The sequence below is a fragment of the Watersipora subatra genome, chromosome 6, assembly GCF_963576615.1.
Source record: "Watersipora subatra chromosome 6, tzWatSuba1.1, whole genome shotgun sequence".
NCBI lineage: Eukaryota > Metazoa > Bryozoa > Gymnolaemata > Cheilostomatida > Watersiporidae > Watersipora > Watersipora subatra.
Window position 1 is genome coordinate 14,963,420 of NC_088713.1, and position 23,757 is coordinate 14,987,176.

Below are 23,757 nucleotides of genomic sequence, written 5' to 3' on the forward strand. Positions count from 1 at the left end.
TCAATGGAAACCAACAATCACATTATGTTGAGCATTGTACACCCAGAGTTGAAAAACATAATAGTTGAACAACAAAGATTCGCGAAAAATGAGTGTTGTTTCTAAATTACATTAAAGATACTGTACCCTGAATGCATGTTCGGCAGGGGGAACAAACTGTCAAGAAGAAGAGGTAAAAATTAACTTCACAAAGACTACGTATTATCGAAACTTATTAATTGTATTTTGTTAAATTTTATGGTTAAATAAAGAATCAATGCAAAAGGGGTTGGCTTTTCACAGTTTCATAGCCATGAAAAGGTTTTTATAGCTATGAAAAATATCTGGAAAACTTTAGTAATTTTTCTGTTTTTTCCCCTCAACCCACATAAAAAAACTACAACGTTTTAATGAATTTTATAAGTCCCATATTGAAAGTTAATTTCAGCAGGGTGTCAAGTATGTCCTATAGCTTTACTTACTATGTTGCTGACTTTCAATGTCGAGTTGATATTTCAATTCAATTTAAATTCAATTCAATTTTCAAATTATGTTTTATGTGTTGCTCACTTTTTTATGTCAAATTGATTTGAAATACAGGTTTTTAACAATTACCCCAACTTTTTCAAAATCAAATAATTTTTTTTGCAGGACATAATTTGCATACTTTTTTAAATCTTATATTTAAAAAACAATGTATAGTTTGCCATATCACAAAGCCAGCTAATGCCATAGAGATGTCACAACTATGACACAGATTGAGCTTTGACAGTTATTTGGTACTTTTGCTACAACCGTGAGCGAGTCCGAAACAAAGGATTTATCAAAATTATTACAGCTAAAAACAAAATAATCACTCTTTAGTGGTCCAAATAATCAATAGAAATTACTCAAATTTCACCGATCTAGCAATAGTGAAACATTCTCAGCTTTTAATGCATGTGGCATGATTAGTCATTGCTAATAAGATATTGTCATAAAATGACATAAACTAAATAAATAAATCAAAGTTGGCTGAAGACATTTTTGTATTGGCTAAACGTTAACAGATTATTTTAATTGTAGGAAGCCTACTAGAATCAAACTTTGCCGCTTTTTGCCACAAATGCTTTGCCAACCCATGCTATATGGCTTGTTGTAGCAAAAAAGCTAACTTATTCATTTTCCATATAAAGCATGAAACTTATTAAACTTTGAGTGATTAATTTTTGGGAGAGCTGAATTTATGTTTTTTATTACCTGCCTACTAAAACTCTGCTTGTCAAATTGAACAAGTACATTGTCGAATTCGGAGATATGTGATACATAAAACCAATGAAACATACATCACCTGAGTTAAATTTAAGGTTAGCTGTTGGGCTAGGTTTAGCTGTGTATATAGTTGCTATCACTAACTTAATGACATGTTGCTTGTTGGATAAATGCATGTATTACTGGTTCAAATTACCATACACCATAACTTTAACACCTATAATATATGTTCTATATTTTTCAACCCTTCCCAAAAGTAGTTTTATTAGAGGTGACATTTAAATAGTGGGTTGCACTTTACATGTATATATCAAATAGCTCGTCAAAAATTCGAGAAAAAAATTACCCTTTTTAGGCAAAGCAATTCTATTTTTGCGTATATTTTGTACTTTCTTTCCTGCGGATCAACATTAACGCTGTCTATCTCAGTGTTTTCTCTCTTTTATTTCCATTCAAGTCAAAGTATCAGATTGAGTTATACAAAGAACTGCTTTGAGTAAAACACTGCAGGATACAGTTACTAATTATGATGATGTTGTTGCTTTAAAAGTTACAAAGAAAAGACTTAATGCTTTCAAGTTAGAAAGCTGCCTTTCTTACACTACACTAATGGCTGTCATCACATAACATGCATTGTTCATCTGACGCTTTACAGTTTTTTATTTTCATTGAAATATACAATATGAACCGAACTGAAGAAAATTGATCAGATTTAGACTTTAGCGACTTTGAACCAGGGTCAAGTTTTGAATTTTGTGACAATAAAATTTCTTAAATAACCGGCCATGAAAGCTATAATAGCAACCAAATCCAACAGAAAATAATTAATCGGTATCGATAAACATTTATAGTACTATTTTTATTATTGAAAATAACAATGTAACCAATATAACACAATTTGTCATATCTATTACTAACCTCTGGACTCTTTTTTATTGACCACTTTCTATTGTGGTTCATAAAGATCAGAGAAGTCAAATAGTAGTGTCATTCGATTCAAGGATGGAACAGCTGATTCCACCCTTTTTCGTGGTGTTGTATTAGAGGTAGTATTAAGATAAAGGCAGCATTCAGATAAAGATGGCATTCAAATAGAGGTTTTACGGTAATTAAAAATCTGGTGTGAAATATTCTCCATCAATCTGCAAGTTACTCCATATTATTACATAAACAAACAACTTTCTTCAGTTGTAGATCTAGACAGGTAGAACATTGTTTTGATTCCATCTTATATTAACGTGCACTTTTAGAATATTATGGTTTCTTATTTACTTTTATTAAAACAAGCCATCTAATTTCAGTTTTTCCTATGCTTAAAAAGCCTATAAAAAGTAGTTAATGGATTCTTCGCTCCTATATAACTCTCAAACTTTTAACACCATGGAGAAAGAGATGAACAAGAGAACGCCATGGCGTTCAATTGGAGGTTTTGAGGCAAGACAAATTATAAGTGCATTTTGTAACTTATAAAATAATAATAACTTAACATGTTGTCTAAATATATAATGAAAAAAATATAGCATAAAAACAATACTTATAACACAGGAAGAGACCGCGATTAACTTTTTTTGATCAAAAATATTTTGCCAATTGCTTAGATATATGCTTTACAATTGTTGATTTTATTTGAACTCAATTGATATCTTCTGATTTCAATTTACATGTATATTTGGTGCTGCTGAACTAGTTGATTTTAGTATCCAAACAGTTTTTTAGGCTAGCAAAACTTTGATGCATTGTCATTGGGAATACATAATTTTCGTGTAAATAAAGAGTAACTTTTAGCAACATTTACAGCTTGCAGATGCGTGCTGATGGCCAATTTTTTACCTTAAAACACTAGTATATAATCTATTTTAATTACTGATGTTGGTAATTTGTTTGTTTTTTTTACTTTACACACCAATAAAATTATTTTTAAAAATATCTATCACAGAGCGAATCGGCACAGGCTGAGATAGGTTTGTAATGCTGTGACAAGTTTTTTACTATGATATAGTGAGTTACAGTTCAGGACAGGCTAATTATTTATACTGCAGCTTAATTTCCTATTTACAGTTCTTGAATTTAAACTTTCAGTATCGTGCAACGATCTTAAACTCAGAAACTCAGTCAGCAATGTTTTTAAACAGGACAATTTTTTGCAAAAAGTTTTATTGTGATATTGTTTTACACCTACATGTACCTGAGCGGCGATTTGGAAAGGTTGCAGGAGCTCATGTCAAATTTCATCAGTGAATCCAGATTGTTGATGACAACAAGACCAGCAGAATCTATTTTACTGCATGAGAGGTTCAGCTCTTTCAAGCTGGGAAGTGAAGCAAGGCTGTAAAAAAAGTTAAAAATTATTACGACGGTTTCAAGTCTAGCCTTCAGACTTCTTGTCGCACATTGAAGCAAAAGTTTCTAAAAGAAGGATATTTCTGCAAGATTACCTTTCTCTTATTTGGGTCTACCGTTCAACAGTCTAACCATGCGCACCATAAATAATCATTCATTGAAAACCAATAATCACATCATATTGATTGTTTTCAAATCAGGGTTGACAAAACTGAATAAACGAAGCAGAAAAACCAAAGAAAAATGAGTTTCCATTACAAATTACATCATAAACATAATTGTGTTAATAAAAATTTAGCAGGAGTCAGAACTTGCGACAAAAACATGAGGTGAGACTTAATTTCACAAAAAACTATGTATAATTGGAGCTGAATAATTATGTTTCGTTGGTTTTCTGTCGTTCATTTTTTGCAGCTTTTTTCATCTGCACTGAAAAACTTCAGCCCGTTAAAAATTGCACGTGTTGAATATTAACAGTGATTTTTAGCATAGAGTGTAAGAATTTGCTCAAAAGTAGAGGCTTCTAATGATTTCCCAAACTTTTTCGCTACCAAATTAATTCTTTTACAGCACAGGATTACTCATTTTGTAAAATCTAACGCTGGAAAAGAGTGTGTACAAATTGTCATATCATGAAATTGATGCCATTAAATTGCTGCAACTGTGTTGCGGAATGAGCTCAGAAATTATGGTGGAGTCAGCAGACCTGGTGGACGCTCTGTCGGTCATCGGCCAGTGTCGACCAGCAGGAATAGTTGACTAAAATTCTATCTCCAACAGCAGAGAGGACACCGGCAACTCGGCTCCGGCCGACTTGACAGCATCGACTGCCAAGAAAGTACTCGAAATACACGAGAGCCTGAATTGGGAGGCCGAGACTGAGGTGGCCAAGATGGCTGAGACCGCTGAGACGGCTTGGGTCTTTTACATTTTAGAGACCGAGTCCAATCAGTCCCTAAAATTTCCCAAGCCCAGCAGAAAGCCGATCATAAGGACCGAGCGCTTCGTGGACGGGACCACTTGGGAGAGGATACGAGGAGCCATCTCGACACTTGGACCTGCGACCTCTGCCAGGTCAAGACAAGCAAACGAATGATCTGTCAGCATGTCATGCAGCATTTCGCTGTTTACGTGTGCCCCTGTCTACATCAGCATGTGTCACGCGACCAGTTAATGTCGCACAGGAGGAACTGTGGAGGCGGTGAATGCGAGAGTATCATCTACCTGGTGGACAGACCATGGTGGTGGTCCTTATTGCGCCTTCGGGGATGGCCGGCTGACATGCCCATGCGAGAGTGTTGGCCCACCCTCACACTAACCGAGAGGCCAGCCAGGGCCTCGGCCATTAAGGCAGAAATCGACCACCCCTGGAGGGGCCACGACGGGAGAAGCCGCGGGAAAGCGGGCCGCAGCTAGAGAAGAGATGGTTGGAACTACAGGCCGACGACTTCCCCGTCACTATAAGGAAAATGAGACCTCTCAGCCTGTTCCTACCTTACCCACTAGGTCACACCAACTCTAGAGCCTATCTGCAGAGCAATTTGAGGAAGAAGAGCTCAGGCCGCTTCAGGCGGCCCACTGCGACCAGTTAGTACAGGATGGTCACTGGTGGCATCAGATGGGCCTCCTAGCTCGAAGGCTTCTTTGGGGTGCCCGACTTCGAGACCAGGATGCCCTGTTCCTGCAGGACCCTATCTCACAGTGGGAATAAGTGGCTCGACAGCGCCGGCTCTGGGCACAGATGTTCTCCTCTTGAGGTGTCAGTCGGATGGCCCCGTTGCCAGTATTGGGGGAGAGTGTGAGGGTAGAGCATCGAGAACAGAGCCGGTGCCAGCGTAAGATTGATTGGCAGGCCACCCAAGCCTCCCTCTTTCACTCGGAGGCTCGGCTGGCAATAAAGGACAGAGGTGACGCAGGTCACGTAGCAGTAAACGTTATGGCCGGAATAGAAACCGCAAGTGAGTGGAGCCAACGGGAGGAGAAGAACATAAAAGGAAGAACTCGTAGGAAAAGCAGGCAGAGCAGCGCAGTTCCCTGCACACAATAGACAATGTATCCAAATACTGTTTATTATTTATGTATGCAAACTGCACTATTGTTAGACTAATGCAGTTGTGTTTATCAGATAAATATATGTTGAATGCTCAGATAACAAGTCGGTGTTCGTGACTTACTCGGCTTGTGGATACCCGTGAAAGTGGCACGGTAAAATCCTCCACAATACATAAAAATAATGTAACATCCATCGTCTGAGTTAAAATTAATGTGAGCTATTAGGCCAAATTTAGCTGTGTTTATAGTCTCTATCGTTAACTTAATGAAATATTGCTTGTCGAATAAACGTAAGTATTACTGTTTGAAATTACCGTAAAACAGTAACTTGAACACCTAGGTTCTGTATTTTTAACCTTTCCCTAAAGTGAAGTTTTATTAGAGATGACTTTCAAATAGGGGGTCACGCTGTATATATTGACTGGCTCATCGGAGTTTGAGGAAAATTTCTAGCCTCTTTGAGCAAAGCAATGATATTTTTGCCTATATTTTGTAGTTTCATTCATGCGGAGAGACATTAATGTCCTCTACTACTGTGTTTTTATTCAATATTTTTAACCAAGTTGAAGTATTACACTGAGTTTAACAAGGACTTGCTTTGAGTAAAACTGGTAAGATACTGTTGACAATTGTCTTGATTGGGTCGCTTTCAAAGTTTCAAAGAAAAGGCGTAACGCTTTCAAGTTGGAAAATGGCCTTCTGCACACAGTACTAAAGACTGCTATTAAATGTCATACTCTGAACATCAAACGCTTTAAAGTTTTTTAGTCTGATTCTACATAATGAACAAATTTTCAAAAATAGATAGAACTTAGACATTGGTGAGATCAAACAAGGTTCAAGTTTTGACTATGGTGATAATGAGTATAATCAGGTATGCGGTCATAAAAACTGTAGTAGCCACCACATCGGCCACAAAAGAAATAATTGGGACTGGTAAACATTAAATTATAATACCATCATTTCTATTGAAAATGACATTGTAATCATTTTACCACTAGTTGTCATTTTTAGTACTCTTTGGGAATCTTTTTCAAATGACCACTCTTTATTATTGTTCATGAAGATCAAGAAGATCAGTGTCATTTGATTTAAGAATGAAACCGTAATTTTTGCCTTTCTCAGTAGCTTTCTATTAGAGGTGGCAGTAAAATAAAGGCGGCGTTCAGATAAATATGGCATTTAAATAAAGGTTTTATGGTATTTCAACATCCGGAGAGGAATATTCTTAATCAACCGGCAAGTAACTCCATTTCATTACAGGAACAAACATTTTTTTTCAATGGTAGATCTAGATGGGTAGGGCATTGTTTTGATTCCATCTCATATTAACTATATATGAGCTTTTAGATAACATGTAGTTTCTTATTAACTTTTATTAGTACCATCTATCTAATTTTAGTTCTTCCTATCCTGAAAAGGCCTATAACAAGTGTTAATGGGCTCATAGCACCTAAATAACCCCTAAAATTTTAACGCTATAAATAAAGGATTGAAAAAAATGACGTCATGGCGTTCAATTAGAGGTTTTCTGTGAGTTAATTTATGAGCGCATTTCATAAGCTATAAAATAATAATAACCTAACAGGTAATCAAACTATATAATGAAATAGAAATGGCATGAAACAATACTTATAACGCATTAAGGAACAGAAATTAACTATTTTGGAACCAACCATTTTTTGGTTGATTTTGTTTGAACTTAATCCATATCACATATCATAGTCACACAGTAATTAATGTTCATAAACACAATAATTCTTGCCAATGTTTCTTTGGGAAACTCTTTTACACTTACCTGAGTGGCGATTTGGAGAGGTGGCAATAGCCCATGTCAAGTTTCACCAGTGAACCCAGATTTTTGAAGACAACAGCACCAGCAGAATCCAAAATGCTGTGAGAGAGGTTCAGCTCTTTTAAGCTTGGCAGTGAAGCAAGTCTGTAAAAATGTTCAAAATTATCTTATGATTTTAACTTCTACTTTAACTCAATGTATCAAAATCTTAAAATTAAAATTTCGATTTTCAATGAATTTGAACTAACGATGAATGCATCCACAAGTTTTTTATCCAGTAGCTCTACTAATGAACTGCAATGGCATATTGATCAATGACGTTATCGTATACCATATGCACACACTAGTTATGTTAGCCTTGCGCCCACATGTTACAACGCCTTTACTAAGTAATATTTGTGATAAGGTTCACTTACTATATCTGTGGTTAAAATTAATTTGTCTCACAACGGCAATTACATTACGATTATATTATCTCTATAAGAAGAGCCTCGACATTCTCTTTCCATTTGGTCAGACAAAGACAGTACGAAATATCATGGTTACATTTGTACGGGTATCGAGAGGTACCAGTATCATTGTATTCAAAGTTTTGATAAATAGCTTCTGGTAGAACAGTAACCTTTTTATACACACACACTTCTATGCAAGAGTTTTTATTATTAATTCAACATATACAGGATTTTTATTTAGCTTTTATCAGTTTGTATTAATTGTATACATGTAATTACCGAATTTTCTTTTTGGTAATCGTGGCAAAACAGACTTAATTTTGCTATTAATTGCTAATTATTGCGCATTTACATCTAAACCCTTTTAGAGTATTCTTATTATTTTAATTTATTTGACCTGCACAAAACATTTTCCTTGTGATATGAAGATTGAAAAATGCAGTTGCTTGACAAAGTTGGAAAACCTTTACAGTGGTTTTTTTTCTCTTAAAGTATTTAAACTACACAAAACAATTTTCTCATGATATGGATTTTAAAGTTAGAATGGCAAAGAACGTTATATGTTAAATACCAATCAATTTTCTGTGCATAGATTTGTTTATTACTTGAGCATCGCGAGGTAGTGTAATAGCTAGTCTAAATATAAGTTAGATTACATAGTTACTACTAAAGCTGACCCCAGTGCTGACCGACGCGGTTTAGGCTGACACACACTTCATCCGGTTACGGTCTGGAAAATGCCAGCAAGTCTTTGTTTGGTCCGTGAAAAAACTATTTGCGAAAAGAGTGGCATTATTGCAAAATCTTCTTGTCAACTTGCTAGCGTTCCCGATTCAAAGCAGATGAAGCAGGTTTAATGGTTGCAAAAACACCGACATGGCCTTAAATCTTCTAGTGTCAGGTTTGTGAAAGCCAGTGGTAATTCTAAATAAACTGTCTTAGCAACAAACAAACAAACTGGAAAAATGGTTCATCATTCTAAACTTGTAGACCAATTATTGGTTTATACCTTTATTCAATACCATTATGTAAAATATCATTGTCGCCATTGATATATTCGCTACAGTATGAAGCCAAAACTGATTTATTTGTGCAATAGGAAATGAGCTATATATATATAAGTTTATTTAGGAGTAGAACTTATGAGCTATAACTAAAGAATAACCTAACCTGTTACCCAAAAATATATTAAAAAAACAAATAATATGAAAAACAATATTCATGACACATGAAAAAAAAATTATCTTTTTTTGAATCAAAATTTTATATCAATCACTTGGCCAATTGCATTCTGGTTGCTGCTTTTGTTTGAATGAAGTCTATATCTTCTGACATTATTTTTTGCACTGCTAAACTAATTGACATTAGCATTCAAATAATCTTTTTGGTCGAAGAAAGCTTTCTTGCGTAGCCATTGAAGATATGTACTTTTTGAATAGATGTAGAGAAACTTTCAGCAACATACCAATTTTGCACATGCGTTCTAAGAACAGATTTTAGCCAAGAACCATTAGTGGAGAGTTTATCGTAACTACTAATTTCATTAGTAAGATAGTTGTTGCAACACAAATTTACAAACTGATAAACTGTTTTTTAAAAAAGTACATCACAAATGTCCTCAAAGAAGTTTGTTTTGCAGGAGCAAGTCTCTTACTATGAAAGAGTCAGTTAAAACTCTGTACAGGCTAATTATTTAACCAGAAACCTTTTTTCTTCTGGGAAGGTCATGAGTTTAAACATTCAGAACTGTACCAAGAAGTTGAGAGAAGAATCTCATACAGTAAGGTTCATAAACAAAGCAAAGTATCGCCTAAGTTTTTTTGGACTATTTTAGTCTTACCTGAGTTGAGAGTGATCAAACTTGCAAGACTCCATGTTAATTTTCTTCAAGGAATCCATATTTTCAACGACAACAGGACTAGCAAAAGCCATTTTACTGCGAGAGAGGTACAGCTCTTTCAAGCTGGGCAGTGAGGCAAGTCTGTAACAAATGGTTGAAATTATCCAATGACTTCAACGTCTGATTCAGAGTTATCTGTTTGATGTTGAAGCTAACATTTCTTCAAGAATACAATGTAGCTGTTCTTGTTTTCTACAGTGCAAGCATTTACCCAGGCATATATAGAGTAATCACTCCATGGAAACCAATAATTACATCATAATGAACATTGTATATGTGGAATGAATAAACTGAACAAATGAACAGCAAAAATCAAAGGAAAATGAGTTTCGTTACCAAACTACAATAGAGACACTGCACTGTAAATGCAGATTCGGCAAGTATTCAAAACTATGATAAAAAGAAGAGGTGAAACTCAATTTTACAAAAACTCCGTATTATCACAACCTGACAATTCTGTTTGGTCGATTTTCTATTGTTTAATAAAAAACCAATATGGAAGTGAGGGGCTGTTTAACCAATGTTTTTCCACAGCTTCACAGCCGGTAAAAAGCTTTGATAGGTATGAAAAATATCTAAAAAAAACTTTCGTTATTTTTAAGTTTTTCAGCTGAACTACCAAAACTTCAGTTTTTGTATACTGCGCTAAGCGCATAATGGAGATTAATTTCAGCATGGAATCAAATATGTCCTATAGCTTTACTTCATATGTTGCTCAATTTCTATGTCAAGCTGGTCAGGGAAAAAAGTTTCTAACAATTTTACTTACTCTTTCGCTATCACATTAATTATTTTAAAGGAAAAAATTTCATATGATTTAAAATCTAATATTTGAAAAAGGTAAGTATAAGTTGTCATATCACAAAACTGATGCCGTGTATACGCCACAAATATGACACCGATCGAGCGTAGACGGATTTTTTGTTTTCTTTTGCTATAATTGTGAGCATGTTTGAGAGGAAGTATTAAAGAAAATTATTTTTGCTAAAATCAAAATAATTACTCTATAGTAGTCATAATAATCAATAGAAGTTCCCCAAATTTCACAGATCTAACAAGAATGAAACATTTGCAGCTGTTGATGCATCTGACATGACTGGTCATAGCTAATAAGATATTGTGATAAAATTACCTAAACAACTAAAATAAAAACATAAGGATGTGCAATAAATATGTTCGTATTGACTAAAACTACACAGATCATTGTAATTTTATGAAGCCTACTAAAGCCGCACTTTGCCACTTTTGACGCACAAACACTTTGCCAAGCCGTATTATATGGTTCGTACTAGCGAAAGAGCTAACGTACTAGTTTTTTATACTTGACATAAAAATTATTATTATTATACCCATAAATAGTGAGTGACATAAGTTTGGAAGAGCTGAGTTTATGTTTCCTATGACCTGCTTGGTGAAACTTTGCTTGTCAAATTGAACAAGTACAAATTGTCCAATAATATCCTATGTGATGAATAAAACTAATAAAACATCCAGCATCTGAGTTAAAATTAATGCTTACTATTGGGCTAGGTTAGCTGTGTTCATACTCTCTATCGCTATCCGAGTAAAATATTGCTAGTTGGATTGAACAGATGTATTTCCGTTTCAAATTAGTGTAAAACAGTAATTCAAATGAGTACATATAGATTCTGTATTTTTCACCTATCCTTAGAGTGAAGTTTTATTAGAGGTGACATTCAAATAGTGAGTGGTGCTACATATATCGACTATTTCGTCATAGTTTTAGGAAAATTAATGTATCTTTTTTGGCAAAGCGATGCTATTGATCTTATATTTTGTACTTGCCTTTATACGGAGAGACATTAATTCTGTCAACCTACAAATTTTCGATTAACTGTTTTTTATCTAAGTTGAACTACCAAACTGAGCTGAGCAAGGAACTGCTTGGAGTAAAAAGGTAAGATACAATTATTAGTTGTCTTGATGGTGTCAGTTTCAAAGTTTCTAAGAAAATATGTAAATCTTCGAAGTTAGAAAGTGGCTTCGGTTACACAATAAAAATGGCTGCTATCGCATGTCATACTCTGGTCTTGAAGAGTTTCCTCATTGTTCATCGGACGCTTCAATGTTTTTCAGTCAGTTTTTAATCTACATCATTGACAAAACTGAAGGCGATGGATCGGATTTATACCTTGGCGACTTCATTCCAGAGTTTTGTTGGGACGATTGCCACAATGAATATTCTCAGATACACGGTCACAAAATGTATGGCAGCCTCACAGCAGGCACCAAACAACTAATTGGTAATGATAAACATAAATAATATTATTCCAATTAATGAATATAACAATGTAATCACTACAACGCTAATATTATTGTCATTTTTAGTACCGATTTGATGAACTCTTTTCCATTGATCATCTCCTATTGTGGATCATAAAGATCAGGAAAGTCAAATAGTGATGTCATTCAATTAAATGATTGCACTGTATATATTACCTTTCTTCCTGGTGTTTCATTATAGTTGTAGTTCGTAGAACGACGGCATTCACATATAAAGGTTTTACAGTAGGTAAAATCAAGGCTGAAAATCGGCGTGCTCAAATAAAGATGGCATTAAATATAGAGGCGTTACGGTAGTTACAATTTAACGTGAATATCATCCATCACCTAGTCAGTAACTCAATTGCATTACATTATTATACAGATATTTTTCAGCGGTTGATTTAGACTGTTAAAGCATTGATTTTATTTCCTTGCAACATATCATAAATTTTTAAAAGAATATAGTTGGTTATTTACTTATATTAGTACAACCCATCTAGTTTCATTTTTCTTAATGATGGAAACCTTATAACAAAAGTTAATGGTTTTATGATTCCTATATAACCTCCTAAGTTTTGTGATGAAATCTAACGAAAGTTTAATAATGAAAATATTTTAAAGCAATTCCGACTTCTGTGCGCTGACAGTCACTAGATAGTGACGAAATCATACAAGCGGCTTTAATGCAAAACATTTTTGGATCTTTGCTAGCCACTAAAATTTATTTAAAAACCGAAGTGAACTATCATATATGACCTCGGTTGAGCTTTGTAATAAGTTACAAGTATCATTAAGATCACCAAGTAAGCTTATTTTCTTATACTCACCACTTATTCACTATATAAACTTGTATTCACCACTTAAAGAAACCGACTGAAAATATAATACCCAGAAATGTGTTCGAATGATATTTTACATCTGAATACCTGTATTAATTTATATGCATTTGAGTTTACTTGATTGATCATTTAAATAAGTTGTAACTATGCATGTCAAGGCTTTTAATTGAACCTAAATATTTAATGACAACACAACTAGCGGAGTCCTCATTACCCCAATGGCACGCTTAAAAGGTGGACAGTGTACTTATTCTGCTACAAATAGTTATAAACTGTTATATTTTAGTATTAATTTGATGATAGCATGCTGAACCAAATATTTCTAAAATAATAATTGTATTTCGTAAATATTATGTAATCATACACACTATACGTTGTAAGTTCAAACCAATTGGAAGCCCATAGTTTCACATTACGCAGTAATTTAAAAATACAATGACTATTAACTATTCAATGAGCTATTGAAAATAGTATGAACTACGTTTTTATTTTTCAATTTATTAACAAAAAATTGATGTGCAAGCATAGATTGTGCAAAAGGAAAAAGTCCAGACAATGAAATGTTGTGAAACATTCTATTTTCTTTTAATGTAAACTCAGCAGCAACTTGAAATTTTTCTTTTGTTGCTTTTCTAGTGGTCATTTTATCATTTTTAATGAATGACTAGTTGCGACTTAGTTACTATGTTTTGCTATTTTATTAGTAATATCAACGACTCCATATTTATTTATATTATTTATTTAAAATGACTTTGTGTCAAACCGGTTGTGAGTAGATGTTGCTACCAAAATCTAAATACAAGTCACAATAGATAGTTACTGTCTATACCAATTCCTGCATTAACTGACATGGTTTAGGCTGACACAGACTTTTACAAGGTACGGTCTGGAAAACGCCAGCAAATGTTAATCTGGTAAGTAGAAACAGAATTTGCCGAAAAAATGGCAATATTTCAAAATCATGTTTTCAACTGGTGAGTGTCTCTACTGCACAGCTGATGAAGCAGGTTCAGCAGTTGCAAAAACAATGAGATGGTCATTAAGCCCTCTAGTGTCAGGTATGTGAAGGCCAGTGGCACATCCAACAAAAACTGGGTTGCCAAAAAAATCTCTTGGAAAGCGGTTCAGCATTTTAAACTTGTAGACACATTTTTGCTTTATATCTATATTCAACATTATTGCATAGACTCCCATTTCCACCGTCGATATGTTGGTTAGAGATTGGAGCAAAAACTGCTTTGTTTATGCAATAAAAATGAAGTTATATGTAAGTTAGTTTACGAGTGCATATTATAAGCTATACAAAAAAATTACCTTACCTGTGAATCAAATATATATTGAAAAAAATGAAGATAAAAAAACATCATTCTTAACATATGAAAAAACCGCTAATGATCTTAAATCAAAATATTCTATCAATTACTTAGCCAGTTGCATTTTGATTGTTGTTTTTGGTTAAACACAATCTATATCTTCTCTCAACAACTATTTTTTGCACGGCTGAACTAATTGGTACTATCATTCAAACAACATTTTAGTCGAACAAAGCTTTCATGCCCAGCCAATAAGAGTATATACTTTTGGAGGAGAAGAAGAGAAACTTTCTGCCACATGCCACAACTTTCTGCTTCTTGCTAACCCCAAATTTTAGCCCTGAACAATCAGTGGAGAGTTAATCGTATCTACTAATTCCAATTGTTAGTTGTTGTAACACAAATTTACAAGCTGATAAACCGATTTTTCAAAAGGTGCATCATAAGCTGAAACCACATGGCCTCACATAAGTTTGTTATGCTGAAACAAGTCTCTTACCATGATAGAATTGGTAAAGTTTAGTGCAGGTTAATTATTTATCCAGCAACCCAAGATCCTATTTACAGGTCTTGAATTTAATTATTCATAACCGTATTAGGAGGTTGAACGAAGAAACTTATACAGTAATGTTCATAAACAAGGCAAGGTCTTGCATAATTTTATTCAGTCCTACCTGAGTTGGGAGTGATCAAACTTGCAAGACTCCATGTTAAGTTTCTTCAGGGAATCCAGGTTTTCAACGACAACAGGACTAGCAAAAGCCATTTTACTGCGAGAGAGGTTCAGCTCTTTCAAGCTGGGCAGTGAAGCAAGTCTGTAACAGGAGGTCCAAATTATCCATTGACTTTAACTTCTGATTTCATAGTTGTCTGTTCTATGTTGAAACTAACACTTCTTTGAGAATACAAAGTATTTTTTTAGTTTTCTACAGGCCATCTATTCAACCAGGCGTATATAGAGTAATCATTCAATTGGAATAGATATAATTGCATCATATTGAAAATTGTCTATCCAGAATTTAAAAAAGATGAATGATTGAAAAGCAAAAACTAAGGAAAAATGAGTTTCGTTGTCAAATTACTATAGAGCCACAATACATAAATGCAAATTTAGTAGGGAGACGGAAACTGTAATAAAAAATGGAGTGAAACTTAATTTTACCAAGGCTATGTATTATCACAAACCCATAACTCTGTTTTGTCAATTTTATTTGCCTGCATTCCCTAGAATTGGATGAAATCATAAAAGCGGCTTCAATGCAAAAGTTTTTAGACCTTTGCTAGCCAACAACATTTTAATTAAAAAACAAAGTGAACTATTATCTATAAATTTTGTTGAGCTTTGAAATAATTTTTAAGTATCGTTGAAATCCCCAAGTAAGTTTATTCTCTTATATACACCACCTTTTTTTAAGGAAGCTGACTGAAAATGAAATAGCCAGAAATGTATTTGAATGAAATCTTACATCTGAGTACCTGGTTTAATTTATATTTATATTTGTCCACCTGATTAATCTTTTAAATAAATTGTAACTATGCATGCCAAGGTTTTTAATTGAACCCACATATTTAATGATTACACGACTAGCAAACTCGTTTTTAACACAATTGCACGCTGAAGGAGTGGAAAGTGTCGTAATTTGGCCACAGATGGTTATGAACAATTATATTTTAATTTAAAGTCGATTTTAGCACACATATTCAAATATTTCTAAAAGAGCAAATGTATTTGGTAAGTATTCTGTAATCATATATTCTTTACGTTGAATGGACAAACCAATTGGAAGCCCGCAGTTGAACATTATACAGTAACATAAAACGCAAAGACTAATGATTAATCAATAAAGTAACAAAGTTAATTTAAATTATATTTTAATTTCTAAGTTATTCATGCGAGATTAATGTGCAAGCATAGACTATGCAATGTGAAAAGTCCTGACAGAGAGATGTCTTGAAGGAATCTTTTTTCTAAAAGTAAACTCGGCAGTGATTTTGCATTTTTGTTTTATTGTTTGTATAATTTGGTCACGCTGTTATTTTTAATAAATGACTAATTGGAACTTAGTTCTTATGTTTGGCTGTCCTTTTGATAAAATTAACATCACCTTATTCATTTTGGAAAATTACTTTTTGTCAAACTGGTCATGAGTAGTTGTTTTTACATGAACCTAAACACAAGTTGCATTAGATAGTTACTGCCCAAACCGACACCTGTACTGACCAAGGTGGTTTAGGCTGACACAGATTTTCATGAGATGCAGTCAAGAGAAAGCTGGCAGATCTTTGTTTGGTTCATATAAAAATATCTTGCCAAAAGAGGAACAATATTTCAAAATTATCTTTTTAACTGACTTTTTCTATCGTTTCAACCCTGCTGCGCAGCGGTTGAAACAGGTTCATCGATTGCAAAAACAACCACATTGCCTTTAAGCTCTTTAGAACCAGGTAAGTGAAAGTCAGTGACACATCTAAAAAAGCTGGCTTAACAAGAAATAAATTAACTGTGAAAATGTTCAGCATTTCAGAATTGTAGAGAATTGTTTGCTTTATAACAACTATATTCCATTTTATTGTGAAGAATGACATTGCCATCTGTGATAGGTTTGCTAGAGTTTATAGCCAGAACCCTATTTTTTGCAATAGTAATTGAGTTATATGTAGGTAAATTTGAGTAGTGTAGTTTATAAGCTATACAATAATACTAATAATAACATATTCTGTGTCAAAAATAAATAACAAAAACAAAGAACATGAAATACAATATTCATAACACCAGCAAAAAAATTTACCAATTTTTTAATCAAAATATTTTATCAATTGCTGGGCCAGTGACATTCTGATTGTTGCTTTTGTTTTAACATAATCCATAATCCATATCTTCTAACATCAACTATTCGTTGCAGTTCTTAATGAGTTTATATTAGCAATCAAACAATTTTTTGGTCAGGCAAAACTTTTAGATGTGGCTATTGAGAATATATACTTCTCACAAAGGTAAATAGAAACTTTAAGTCATGTGCACATTTTGCACATGACTTAAAGTTTATTGTAACTAAAGTTATATAGAGACTTAAAGTTAAGTTATAGTTAGACTTAAAGTTAAAGATATAAAGACTTAAAGTTTATTGTAAAGAGTTTATTGTAACTACTAATGCAAAAAGGTAGTTGTAACACAAATTTAAAAACCGATAAACTGCTTTTAAAAAGGTGCATCACAATGTAAAACCACACGGTCTCACAAATGCTTGTTATGTCGGAGCAAGTCTTTTACTATGATAGAGTCGGTTAAAGTGCTGCACAGGCTAAATATTTATCCAGCAACCTAATTTCCTATTTAAAGGTATCAAATTTAAACATTCAGAAACGTACAAGGAGCTTGAAAGAAGAAACTCATAGAGTAATGTTCATAAACAAAGCAAAGTCTTGCATAAGTTTTCTTTGGGATAATGTTTCAGTCTTACCTGAGTTGGGAATGATCAAACTTGCAAGACTCCAAGTTAAGCTTCTCTAGGGAATCCAGACTTTCCAAAACAACAGGACTAGCAAAACCCATTTTACTGTGAGAGAAGTTCAGATCTTTCAAACTGGGCAGTGAAGCAAGTCTGTAACAAAAGATTTAAAACTATCCAATGACCTCAACTACTGAATTCAAAGTTATCGTTCAATGTTGAATCAAGTATTTTTACGAGAATACAATATATTCTGTTGTTTGTTTCAACAGGTCAACCTTTCAACTAGGCATAAATGGAATAATCACTCAATTGAAATCAAGAATCACATCATATTGATCATTGCATATCCAAAATGAAAAAACCTAATAATTGAACAGCAAAATTAGATTTGTTGCCAAATTACAATAGAGACAAGCTACCGTAAACACAGATTTAGCAGGGGGCAGAAACTCTGACAAAAAGATGAGGTGAAAATTAGTTTTACAAATATTATACATATATTATCACATCCTGATAATTCTATTTTGTCAACTTTGCAGTGCTCAATAGAAAATCCAAACAAAAGTTGTGGACTTTTCAACCAATATTTTTCGACCGCTTCACAGTCATAAAACACGCTTTAATAGCTATGAAAAAGATCTGAAAAACTTTAGTAATTTTTTAGCTTATCCAGCTTAACTACCAAATTTTGAAAGTTTTTGTAAACTGCGCAAGGTGCATACTAAAAATTAGTTTCAGCATAGAGTCAAAAATGTCTTATAGCTTTACTTAATAAGTCGCATACTTGCTATGGTAAACTATTAAGGAATAAAGGTTTCTAACTATATCCCTAACTTTTTCGTTATCAGATTACTTATTTTAAGGGCAATAAATTGCATGTTAAATAAAATCTAATAATTGTAACAGGTATGTAAAATATTTTATATCACAGAGCTGATGCTCTGTAGACACCACATCTTTAACACAGATTAGGCATATACTGTTTTTTGTCACTTTTGCTACAACCATGAGCGTGTTTGAGACAAATGATCCAAAAAAATTATTACAGCTAAAAGCAAATTAATTGCTTTTAAGTGGTCTCAACAATCGATAGACATTACCCAAAGTTCACAGATCTTGCAAGAATGACACATTTGCAGCTGTGGATGCATCTGACATGGCTGGTCAATGCAAGCAAGGAATTATGAAAAAATGAATTGTAAAAATTTAAATATAAAGATTTGCTGTAGAAATATTTCACATGGGCTAAAATCAAACAAATAATTGTAATTGTATGAAGCGTACTAAAGTCGCACACTGTCGATTTTGAAGAAAAAACACTTTTTCAAGGCATATTATATGGTTTGTGGTCGCAAAAAAGCTAACATATATTTTTTTTATATAATAAATATAATTTAGAATTATTTTACTTATAAACTTTGAGTGGCATAAATTTGGAAAAGTTGAGTTTATGTGTTCTATCACCTGTCTAGTGAAAGTTTGCTTGTCGAATTGAACAAGTTCACTGTTGAAATTATATAAAATGTGATATATAAAACTAATGAAACATTCATCAACTGAGTTGAATTTAATGTTTACTATTGGCCAAGGCTACCTGCATTTATACTCTCTATCGCTATCAAAGTAAAATACTGTTGGTTGAATTGCCACTTCAAATTACCATAAAACAGTAATTCGAGTGGGTTCAAATAGGTTCTGCAAATTCCCCCTCTCCCAAGAGTGAAGATTTATAAAAATTGACATTCAAATAGCTGGTGGTGCTGCATATATCGACTAGTTCGTCAGAAATTTGAGAAAATAAATTTAGCCTTTTTGGCAAAGCGGTGCTATTCTTGCCTATATTGTGTACTTTCCTGTATGCAAAGAGACTTTAATGCCGTCAACCTCAGCCTTTTTTCTCAGCTTTGTTATCCAAATTTAAGTTTCAGACTGAGTTTCACAAGAAACTGCTTTGAGTAAAACATAGTGAGGTACAGTTATTAACTGTCTTAGTGGTGCCGCTCTCCGAGTTTCAAAAAAAGTACACAGTTACACAGTTAGAAAATGGCCTTTCTTGCACAAGACCAATGACTGTTTTTACATGACATACTCTGTTATTGAAGAGTTTTCTCATTTTTCATGAAACGCTTTAAAGTTTTTTAGTCAGGTTCTAATCTACATTATAAACCAAACTGAAAACAATGGATCGGTTTTAAATTGTACCGATTTCGAAAAAGGGTCTAGTTGTGATGATTGCTACAACAAATATTCTCAGAAATGCGGTCACAAAATGTATGGCAGCTACAGAGATGGTGCTGGACAATTAATTTTTTTTGAATAACATTATGATAAGTAACGATGAAAAAGACAATGGAATTACTGTAGAACTATTTGTCATTTTAGCACCGATTTGTGAATACTTTTCCATTGACCACTTTTTAGGGTTCTTCATAAAGATCAAAAATGTCAAATAGTAGTGTCATCCCATTAAAATATGGCACCGTATATTTTACCTTTTTTTGATGTTCCATTAGATTTGGCGTTCCCATAAAAGGGATGCTCGAATAAAGATGGTATTTGAATATGGAGGTTTTACGGTAGTTAAATGGTACAAGAAGGTCGAAAGAAGAAACTCATACAATAAACAAGATTGATGTTCATAAATAATAATGTTCATAAACAAGGCAAAGTCTTGCATAAGTTTTCTCTAGAATACTAATTCAGTTTTACCTGAGATGGAATTTATCGAACTTGCAAAACGTCATGTTAATTTCCTCCAGCGAATTCATGCTTTCAATAACAACAGGACTTGCAGAATCCATCTTACTGTAGGAGAAGTTCAGCTCTTTCAAGTTGGCCATTGATTCAATTCTGTAACACAAGTTCATAAAAGTATTCAATGAATCAAACTATGCTTTCAAAGTTACAGTGCAGTGCAAAATTATGGCAACCCCCTGCACAATATGACAAGCACCACTTTGCATTGCAAAGTTTTGTGCTTGAAATAAAGAAAAGTAAGCAATGTTATACATCAGTTTGTTAAAGAATTTGTGAGCAACTCAAAGATGCATTTGAATTCTGTCACACTCCAACTGCTTTTTGTGTAACTGAAAAATACATATTTCTAGAGGTGGAGATTTTTTCGCTATAGCGAAAGTGTTCGAATCGGTTTAGCATCAAACATTGCTTAATTGAGGGAAACTTACAAACTAAACTTTTTGTACAAGTGATGGTGGCCCGAAAAAGAGCTGAATAGTTTAAAATTGAGGTCTAGTATTTTGCTGGCAGCTTTTATTTTTGTTTACAGCGTGACACCCCCTTGGCATGCTGTCAACAAGCTTTAAAGTTTGTTTAGGTGTCACTTTGTAATGCCAGGCCTTAATAATATTCTCAATCAGTTCTCTTTTGCTAAAAGGTTTATGCTTGCTAAAATCTATTCCCACTTGTTGCTATACAAATTTCTTTTGGACTGAGGTTGGAAGATTGTTCAGTTTATTGGCCAGTTTAGAAACTCAACTTTTTGGGTACTGGCAAGTTTCTCCCTCTGCTTTTCCTGACAGCAGTGAAATTGTTTTGCTTCACATCCTCTCCATTCATTTTCAGTTAGTCTTTTCTTCACTAATGAAGACGAGGCTTATACTCCACTAGACTTTTTTCATTCTTTTCGCCTGTCAGTGACGGTTTTCTTTCATTCAGAAAATGAAAGTCGCACCGAACTGCAGTCGTCTCTGGTAGAGATTTTGCGTTTTCTTCCTATGCCTTTATTATCATCTGTCATGCCTGTTGAATTACATCTGTTGAATTTGTCAACAACACCTTTCATGAAACATTGAAACTCCTTAGCAATCCGCTTGTTTGGTTTCCCCTGCTGGTGAACTTGAATGATTACAGCTCTCTTCTTATCGGTCAACCTAATGTTGTGATGTAATTTTAAAAAGGAAATCGCTGGTCATTGTGAGGCGACTGTTACAGCCCACTGGTTATTATGAGATAAATTTGAGAGTTTTGAGATTGTTTTGCATTGTTGATAAATTTCTTACATGTCTTCAACATTCTTAGCAGATTAGATTACTTCAAAGACCCTGTTTGGGGTGGTTAAGCCAGTGACCAGTTTACAGTGAGTTTAGAGATTAGAAGTAAAGTAAGCTCTTTAGCTTTTTGTAAACGATGAAACAAACACTTTCACCAAATTAAATGGAAAGGTCTTAGCTTAGAATGATATATAGATGTAAAGAATTAGACTAGTTTGAGATGAAGTATGAGGCTGGAGATGCTATCGGATAACAATTTACAAAGGGGTTGCCATAATTTTGCACACCACTATACTTGTTCTACGTTCAAGCAACTGATTTTACAGACATACAACATATTCTGTTATTTGGTTCCACAGGTCAACAGTCTAACCACCCAGGGCAAATCAACGATCTTGTCATATTGAGCATTTTGGATCTAGAATAACTGGAATCAATAAAAAAGTAATAAATATCAAATAAAATGCATTTTATTGCCAAATTACTATAGAAATAAGCCACTGTAAGTGTAGAGTTTGCAGAAGACTAAATCTGTGACAAAAACATGAGGTAACATTTAATTTTACCATTACTGCGTATAATCAGAATTTAATAATTATGGTCTGCTATATTTCTATGGTTTATTTTTACAGCCGCTTTGCTGTTCAATTACAAAGCTTTAACATTTAAAAAATTTTCACATATTGCATATTAACTTTTTCGTTACTGAGCTAAATTCGCTATTTTTACCATATTATTTCAAACGAATTTTGGAAAATTCGATATACCACTAGATTCTATGCAATATCTCAAGAATCATATGTATATATGTAATCCTTTCAAGAATGGATATATAATTTCACTGTCAAATGCATCTTATTCAGAACAAAATACTCTAAAATGATAAGTAACAAAATGTTTAGTGACTACCACTATCGCAAAATTTCCGACAAATCATTTGCATTGAAGAAACACAGTTATTATTGTTTTATTAATTTCTATTGGCCAGATTATTGCTCTTAATGAATGCTCGGTTACGACTTAGTTACTATGTTTTGCTGGTCTGTTAATAAAATAAATACAAACTTTTTATCATGCAAAATGAATTTTTGCCAAATAGTAATTAGTAGATGTTTTCACAAGAATCTAAATATAAGTTACATTAGATAGTTACTGCCTATACTGACACCTACACCGGCTGATGCAGTTTAGGCTGACTCAGACTTTTTCAACATACGGTCTGGAGAATGCCAGCAATTTGCTGCTCACTCAGTAAATAAAAGGCTCGCCACAAAAAATGGCAATGTTGCAAAAACACATCGTCGACGGCTTCGCCTCACTGGTGCAACAGCTGATGAAACAGGTTCAGCAGTTGGAAAAAAGAATGACATCCCCTTTACCCTTAAAAAGACTGTTTTAGCAAAAAACGTCTACACTGATAAAGCTGTTCATCATTCTAAAATTACAAACATATTTTCACTTTAAAACTATGCTCAAAATTATTGCAAAAAAGGTCATTGAACTCATTGTTTTTTTTGGCAGGGTTTGAAGTCATAAGTGTATTTTTTGGTTCAATACAAAATTATTTATATATAAGTTAATTTATAAATAAAATTTATAAATTATGTAAGAATAAGCTAACACATAGATCAAATATATATTTAGAAATGTATCACATAAAAACAACACTTGAACCAATGAAGAAAAATAAGTACAATTTTAAACAAAAATATTTTGCCGATCGATTGGCTAGTTGCAATCTGACTGTTGCTTTTTTAAATGCAATCCTTGCCTTCTGGCAGCAACTCATTTATGCACCACTGAAATAGTTTGTATTAGGATCCAAACAATTTTTTTAGCTGCACAAAACTTGTATGTGTAGCCATTGAGAATACAAACTTTTTGCATAAATAAAGTGAAACTTTCAGCCAAATGCACAGCTTACACCTGCGTGCTAAGTGCATATTTTACTTTTCATGTGGATAACAAATTATATTAGCTGCATGTACAGCTTGCACATGTGTGTTAAGAATAGATTTTACCTTGGAACCGCAAAATGGAGTCTATTGTGACTATTTGGGTCAAAAATAGTTTCTGTAACACACATTT

General features: G+C 33.6%; 1 protein-coding gene across 1 annotated transcript in view; it reads right to left on the minus strand.

The window, feature by feature from the left end:
* The window catches only part of LOC137398065 (leucine-rich repeat and death domain-containing protein 1-like), a 40,952-nt gene that overhangs the window by 8,580 nt on the left and 8,615 nt on the right, over positions 1 to 23,757 (minus strand). The window contains exons 5-10 of the mRNA XM_068084168.1: positions 20,369 to 20,509; positions 17,669 to 17,809; positions 14,882 to 15,022; positions 9,710 to 9,850; positions 7,421 to 7,561; positions 3,416 to 3,556 (exon numbers count right to left, since the gene is read on the minus strand). Of these exons, the coding sequence (XP_067940269.1) occupies positions 3,416 to 3,556; positions 7,421 to 7,561; positions 9,710 to 9,850; positions 14,882 to 15,022; positions 17,669 to 17,809; positions 20,369 to 20,509 (846 nt within the window). The remainder of the gene's footprint in view (positions 1 to 3,415; positions 3,557 to 7,420; positions 7,562 to 9,709; positions 9,851 to 14,881; positions 15,023 to 17,668; positions 17,810 to 20,368; positions 20,510 to 23,757) is intronic.